Consider the following 7,914-nt stretch of genomic DNA (forward strand, 5'->3'; position numbering starts at 1 on the left):
TGATAATTGACATTATCTTTCTGTATTATCCTGAACATTATATAAGCATTCATTTTGTGTGTCATAGAATAGAAGAGAGGCTCTCGGAAGCACAACCTTTTGATTTTCCCAGCAAAAACGTCCTGGCACCTTCACATGAAAATCATTCTCCAAGCTTTCATAGACCGTCTAGGTTGTCGGAGGAAAGTGTCTTTTTTTTTTTAAGTTTGGTAACAAGCAGTTCACACATTGGCAACAAAAAAGCTATTAACACATGCAAATTCTTACATATAGCCCCATTAACTCACTAATAATAATAATAATAATAATAAGTGTAAACCTTCCTTTGGCTTCATTCTCTTTCATGCAGCAAATGAGTCACAGCTTTAGTATGAAGATTGCATGCACAAGTTTTTAGTTAAACATGTTTAGAAGTAAACTATGTTATGTTACAATTAGGCAAGCTAAGATTTCAGGGAGAACTAAAACCAAAATGACTCAAACTAGTAAAGTTCGTCATTCAAAGCGCTCTGTACTAACAATTTCAGCAAACTCGTAGTAGTGGGCAGGAAGTGCATGTCTCCAGTGGCACTTCACACGATCAGACTGTGTGTACACAGACACCTGATCCAAACGCCACAGCGGGATTGCCAGGTCTTCAGACGAGACCATGAGATGACTTGAGTTTCTTCAGCTGGATTAATTTGAGAAACCAAATCTGTAACAGGAGTCAAAGTGTTGAGGTCAGGTGTAGGTATTAATTCACCACAGGACTCACCTACAACGTCTTAAATGAGCTAGGACAGAGTTTTTGACCACATTACTGAACCTCCTCTTTGTCAGATTCACAAACATTGCTTTCACAGGCGTTTCTGTATATCCTGCTGTTAGTTCGGGCCTCACGAGTCCGTCTCCGCTATTGTTTTGAGTTCACAGGTGCTCCTTTCAGGCAGGTGCTCGGCCAGTACAGGTCGATTGGTATAAATATCATCCACAGGCAACAGGAAAGTTACCGTCTTGACTTTGGCTCTAAAATGTTAAATAAAATGATTAGCATACAAATTAGTAAATCAATATTTCAAACAAAGCTACTCACTAAAGCCTAACTCACCGGTTTTTGTTGACAAACTCCTGAAGGGAATGCCTGTTGGTTAATTTCTCTATGTCTGGTTTTGAATAGGCAATAGAAGGAAGCCCGAGTGAGCCATCATGTAATTTTGTCCATTTATTGTTGTTCACAGTCTCCTCATATAGTCTTGGCTCATGCAAAATCTCATTCTTTCGAGAGCCGTTCATGAAATTTGAGGATATGGAGTATCTCCGCACGGTCATAATAATGTTTTCTGTAGAAAGAAATCAGAAAAGCATGTACATAATATCTTTTTGATCAATTATAACCAATGCTTGACTAAAAATACATTACTTGTTTGGACAGAGATAATGTTTTAACTTCTGTGTCATTCTCTGTATCATTTTCATCAATACATTAGTCATAAATTATAGCTCTGGCCCTTGAGGTCCACTGTCCTGCACAGTTTAGCTAAACCCTGTTCAAGCTCACCTCAAAAGTCTTCAGGATTACTTGAAAATTACAGGTTGGTGTTTTTGATTAGGTTCAGGGTGCGTCTCAATCCCTAGTTCAGTAGTCAGAGGGAGTCGTCATTTTAAGGTCTTAATCGCAAGATGCTTCCAGTGCACTGAAAAGTTCACTACCTAAAAAAGTCCCACAATGCACCGTGAAAACCAGGGAGCGTCAACGTTCCCTTTTAACAAAAATTCTGAAGCGCGAAACATGTGAGTCAACACAAAAACATCATACCATGCGAAAGATGTTTTTACAAGTTCACCTGCCCATTCAGCCTTAAGGGTTAATAGTAAACTAACTTGGCTTGCTGTCCTTGGAGGAGGCTGGGACCCGAGGCTCAGCTCGAGCTCAGAGTTAAAAAAAACCAAAAGTAGGCTATTGCAGAGACATTAAGCTGGGCAGTAAACTGCGAATGTATTGGTGAGATAGGTAGTAAAGATATAAGAAATTTAGAATGTCTAAAGTAGACTATCAAAATAAAGTGTAACCGAATATTTCGCTGAATCTGCTTTGGGGAAATATAGGGTGGCTAGTGGGGTAAAACTTGAAACATGAAAAGCTGGCGTGAGAGAGGTGGCCGAAATCACTGTGAAAAATGAAGTTTACTCTGAATGCTGGTGGCAGTAGCCGCAGTCACTGCTGGGTAGTGAAACATTTTGAAAGCTAGAGTAGTATAGTAAGACATTTAATTTAATCTGAAGCTGGTGTGAGAGCAGTGGCCGAAATCACTGCTGCAGTGGTGAGGAATGAGGTTTGATCTGAAGCTGATGCGAGAGTGCTGGCCAATTCCCTGCTGCAGCAGTGAGAAATATATATATTTTTTTATTATTTATTAAATGAAACTGATAGAGCGGTGGCTGAGATCACAGCTGCGGCTGACAATTGCTAAAAGATGAGTTTTAGGTGGGCGGGTAGAGTTTGTTAACTAATATCGAACAGGTGCGCAAAGACTAGATTATTGAATAGGTAGTTAAAGGAGAACTCCGGTGCAAAATGAACCTTTGGTCTAATTACACATTGTTACCTAGTCAACCGTTATCTGAGATTTGTTTTCATGATTATCGAATGTAAATAGTTTTATCTCTAAAAACAGTTTAGCCTATAACGCTAGTATAACGCTAGTATATGGGGCATGGAGTAATGACAAATAAAAATCGCGTGTTAATACCACTAACAAGGCTCAAAATAGCCCCACACTAACACGGTAGCATAATGAAGGTCCCTACCTTCAAACCGAAGCATTGAGAACTTTGACAGTGTCCAGACAGTTTAATAAGTAGATATTTTATACATACAGTCAACTTCACGTATACAAGCAGAATCCATCTTGGAAAAACAGACTCTATCAATCGATCTACGAACCACCGATCCAAATGCGCTGGACCACATGAGATTCTACACAGTTCAGCGCATTTGGATCGGTGGTTCGTAGATCGATTGATAGAGTCTGTTTTTCCAAGATGGATTCTGCTTGTATACGTGAAGTTGACTGTATGTATAAAATATCTTCTTATTAAACTGTCTGGACACTGTCAAAGTTCTCAATGCTTCGGTTTGCATGTAGGGACCCTCATTATGCTACCGTGTTAGTGTGGGGCTATTTTGAGCCTTGTTAGTGGTATTAACAAGCGATTTTTATTTGTCATTACTCCATGCCCCATATACTAGCGTTATACTAGCGTTATAGGCTAAACTGTTTTTAGAGATAAAACTATTTACATTCGATAATCATGAAAACAAATCTCAGATAACGGTTGACTAGGTAACAATGTGTAATTAGACCAAAGGTTCATTTTGCACCGGAGTTCTCCTTTAATGGGCTTGTCTAATGTGGGAAAGGTTTGTTCTGATATATGATTGAAAAGCGTTTGAGTTTTGGTTTGCTGGGATTCCTGATCTGACTAGAATGGATTTGTGGTGTTTTTGAAACCAATGTCTGGAGATGGGGTAATTATTGTCATCGACGAAGAGGGGTTGGGAGAACAGGTCGGGGAACTTCTGTGAGCTAAAAATTGAGAAATGGACTGGTAAGGCTGAAAAGGGGTAGAAAAATAATATTGGGTGTCCGTGCATTAGTTGATCTTTTTTGCTGTGCTTACTGTTGAATCGGATTGTGTGGCTGTCCAGGACCTGAAGATCAGAGAAAGACGAATGTATCTGGGGAGTTGCAGGTAAATTCAATTAGCTGAATCTACGTCGCAATAGTTCAAAGAAAACTCAGGCAGAGGGATTAGGCTATTGATGCTTGGGACAAAGCAGTCGTGAGGAGTGGAGAGATTGATAATTATGTACTCTTTTCCTAAAAACGTTCTTGTTGCTATTCCAATAAGGGTTAATGCAGTAGACGTCGAATGGTGTAGGGGATTGAATTGGCCGATCATAAAGTTAGAAACAACCTCCTTTACAGTGTCCGGATCGGTCAGTGCATACAGTCTGGTAGGCTTTCTAAACCAAGAAGGTAGTGAGTAAATTGCTTGTCGGGATATTTGTTTAGCTCATGTGCTAAGAGAGGGACAACAGGAGAAGAGTGGGATTTTGTTTTTTGTCTTTATTGTTTTTTGCTGAAGATTTGTACATGGGACAGACATGTGCGACCCGCCACAAAAATTAAAATGCAAAAAACTGCATCTTTGTCTGAAACAATGCAAATCATTACAATTGTTACAGACCTGGCGATTTTTTATACTGGAAGAGAAACGTCCTTTTTGTTTTCCAAATAAGAGGGAGCGATCCAGCCCGGACTGTGGCACGTAGGAGGTGGATTTAACATCAGTGAAGGATGGCTGAGAATTTGAGGGGTTTTGGATTTGAGGGCAAGAATGGAACTGAAGATCGATGGACAAAAGTCCAGGGCTCTCAATATGGGCATTGATTCGAATGTGTGACTCTCATTGCACATAGTTTAGAAATGACTGCCACCAAATAACAATAAGTCAGCGATGATGGATAGGTAATTGTTCAGTTCCTTTCGTCTGTTTGGAAAGACTGAACAGATTACCTCAGAATATTTTGTGAAAGCTAGTACACGGAGAGGATGCGATTTGAATTATATGCTGAATCTTTGAGGATAACAGAAAATGCGGCACAGTCCAGGGAGCGAAGGCAATCTTTTTGCAGAATGAGAGGGTGCTGGAGCGGTTCCTGTTTGCGAAGGCAACTTCACGCTGGAGACCACTCCGGGGATGGTTGGAAAGGAAGCAGGAGGGAAATTGGTAGGAACAAGGAATGGCGAGTTATGGGCGAGGCTGTGCAACTCTTTGAGGTGGGTGGCAGGTGGGGCTGTTTGGGGGGAGCAATGTTGTAAACAGAGGTAGCTGAGGGTGCTAGGAAGGTGAGGATTTGTCGGGCTAAGTTTGTTTGTGGAAGTATGGGGGTTAGTGCAGTGGCCATACAACCTGTGCTAGAGACCGAGAGGGTGGAGTTGGAAGCCTTGGTAGCAGACGGTGCATGCGCAGAGGGCATGAGGGAGACGTCGACGGAGCTTGAGGCAGACGCGGCTTCCCGGTTGGAAGGAGCGTGCCGAGTTGTCTTGGATGGACGACTGCCGGCCTTTTTGGGCGGAGCATCAATTGGAGTCTGGCCTGTTTGTGAACTCAGGTAAAGAGCATACAACTGAGCTTTGGTTTGTCTTCGAGAAAAAAACGGATGCTTGCGGCCACAGCCCGTTAACATTCCATTTTGAAATTTCAGGGATAGGAGAAGATGTGATCTCCTGATGTGCGAGGAGAATTCGAGTCGGCCGAGTGGGCGCCTAGCCAGAGGTGGGGAGGAGCTAATTACATGGTGGCGCCTTGGTAAATTCGCTGGAGGACGTCGAGAAGGACAACCTCGATCCCCGTTGTTTTGTCCAGTTGGATGATCCTGTGGTCGGTTCTACGACACCGGATGATTCTGCATCGCAGGAAAATCCGTTGTCATAGGTAAAGAGCTGTACTTCATATTTGTCAATGGGATGACGCAATGTGCTTATATAGTACACTTGTAATGATGATTGACGGGTCTGAATGTTTTAGGCTTCTTCCCGGACCTACGTTTGGAACTTCTCTTAAAAAACAAACCATTGTCTAATTATGTTTCAGCATAAACATACAGAGCTAGACAGGTAATGAACAAAATCTAAAATCTACTTTTAAATAGCAACCAAATAATGTCAAAAAGACATATGTGCTGCAGTTGTTCATAAATATAGCAGTAGTGACGTTGTACAATGAGGACGTTGCCATGTCGCCAGAAATAGAGCCATCAGTGTCCCAATGTGTAGTGAGTCAGAGTCCATACCAGTGTCTGACTTTTTTGTACACAATATACTGATTCACAAGATAGGGAGCTGAACGAGATTCACCCTAGTCCATAGCAGCCCACCCCTGCCTTCTACTATCTACTATGGTTTCATATGCACAATGCATATGCATATATATACACACATATAATGCATGCCGTTCAGGAAATTATTGTATTTATAATATCGTCACCCTCCTAAAATTGTCCTAAAATAATTTGTCATCTGAAAATGAAAATGACTTTGGCAACTATTTTAAGAAGGTGACGATATGAAGTTTGAATATGAATGAAACTCTGAATATATGGAATGAAACTCTGAATATATGGAATGGAACTCTCAATATATGGAATAGAACTCTCAATATATGGAATAGAACTCTAAATATATGGAATAGAACTCTCAATATATGGAATGGGACTCCAAATGTATATAATGGGACTCTGAAAATATGGAATGGGACTCTGAATATATGGAATGAAAATTAATATATGGAATGAAACTCTGAATATATGAAATAGGACTGAATATATGGTATGAAACTGAAAAATACTGAATACTGAAAATACTTAGAAAATAGAACTTTATTCAGTACAGTTCTACTAATAAAGAAATTCATTCACTATTTCATTGCGGAAGACTGAAGCCGTGAACCTCACAGGCCTGGAAGTTCCTGCTTATCAGGCAAACATAAATACAGAAGGAAGCATGTATTCCACCTCACAGGGAGCACCCCAGAAGCCCCTATCTACACGTGATGCAGAATGTGCACTCCAAATACCATGCGCTTGTATATCAGCTTCTACCTGCAGTGCTATTTCAGCCAACATCTCTTGAAGAGATTCATAAATGCCTTCGATAATGATGCATAATGTTTTAAGCAACATTTTGATAAACCTGATTACTCATAATCATTATGAATGTTGCAATAATGAAAATATGATCGTCAATATGACGGGATGTAGACTCCAAACTGTCTGTGAAGTTTGGAGTATGACCAGCTATTTAAAAAAAAAAGTTTTCAAGTATTGGAACATTTCTGGGAATTACATTTTTAAAGTCATGGAAGTCATGGAATATCACTCTCTGATAACAAGGATATATCTTGCTAAACATTATTCGTTAAGTAGTGTCAAATGTGTACTTTCATTCCATATTTTCAAAGTTTCATTACATATATTCACAATTTCATTCTATATAAATATATTCAGAATTTAATTCCATATGTTCACACTTTCATTCTATATATATTCAAGTTCCATTCCACATATTCAGTTTCATTCCATATATTCAGAGTTCCATTCCATATATTCAGTTTCATTCCATATATTTAAGTTTCATTCCATATATTTAAGTTTCATTCCACATATTCACAGTTCCAGTCCATATATTCCATATCCTCAAATTTCATATTATAAATACAATAATTTCCTGAACGGCATGCCATAATACATACATACACACACACACACACACACACATACACACACACACACACACACACACACACACACACACACACACACACACATATATATATATATATATATATATATATATATTATATATATATATTATATATATATTATATAGTGCAATGTATGTAAATATAAAATAAGGTAATATCTAAGTTAACTAGTTTTATTTCAAAACTATTTTATTGTTGGTCAAAAGTATGATTTAACCACATATGATTAAGCCTTTTTTAGTCAGGTCAGGTAGATAAACTTACATAATAGCAATTGTATGTTTTTACAGTCAAGTTACTTATTTGCATTCGTCAGAATTAAGATGTGGCACAAGCTTATTAAAGTTTGAGTACCACAAGATATTTACCTTTGAACTGTCCTTCAAGTTCTGGTGCAGAGACGTTCCGTCTCAGGTTGGCGTGGGTCAAGCTTTCCTGTGACCCGTCCTTCTGCTGAGTCGATAACGCACATGGCTTCATCGAGTCCGAAGCCGACGTTGGCCGGCCGAGCTGCCCACGGAGTGTTTGGTTTTCGTTCTCTAGCTTTCTGATCTCATTCTGCATTTCCGAGATCACCTTCACCAAGCTCCGTCCACTCTCCAT

General features: G+C 39.6%; 1 protein-coding gene across 1 annotated transcript; it reads right to left on the minus strand.

Moving 5' to 3' along the window:
* Window positions 1–878: 878 nt before the first annotated feature.
* Window positions 879–7,914, minus strand: LOC306996828 (putative coiled-coil domain-containing protein 195; the record flags this gene model as incomplete). Its single annotated transcript, XM_079609732.1, has 3 exons — window positions 879–1,008; window positions 1,091–1,322; window positions 7,680–7,914. The coding sequence occupies 3 exons, from the start codon at window positions 7,912–7,914 to the stop codon at window positions 879–881; spliced, it is 597 nt and encodes a 198-aa protein (XP_079465858.1).

This window comes from Phoxinus phoxinus (assembly GCF_949152265.1).
Source record: "Phoxinus phoxinus genome assembly, chromosome: 4".
Lineage (NCBI taxonomy): Eukaryota > Metazoa > Chordata > Actinopteri > Cypriniformes > Leuciscidae > Phoxinus > Phoxinus phoxinus.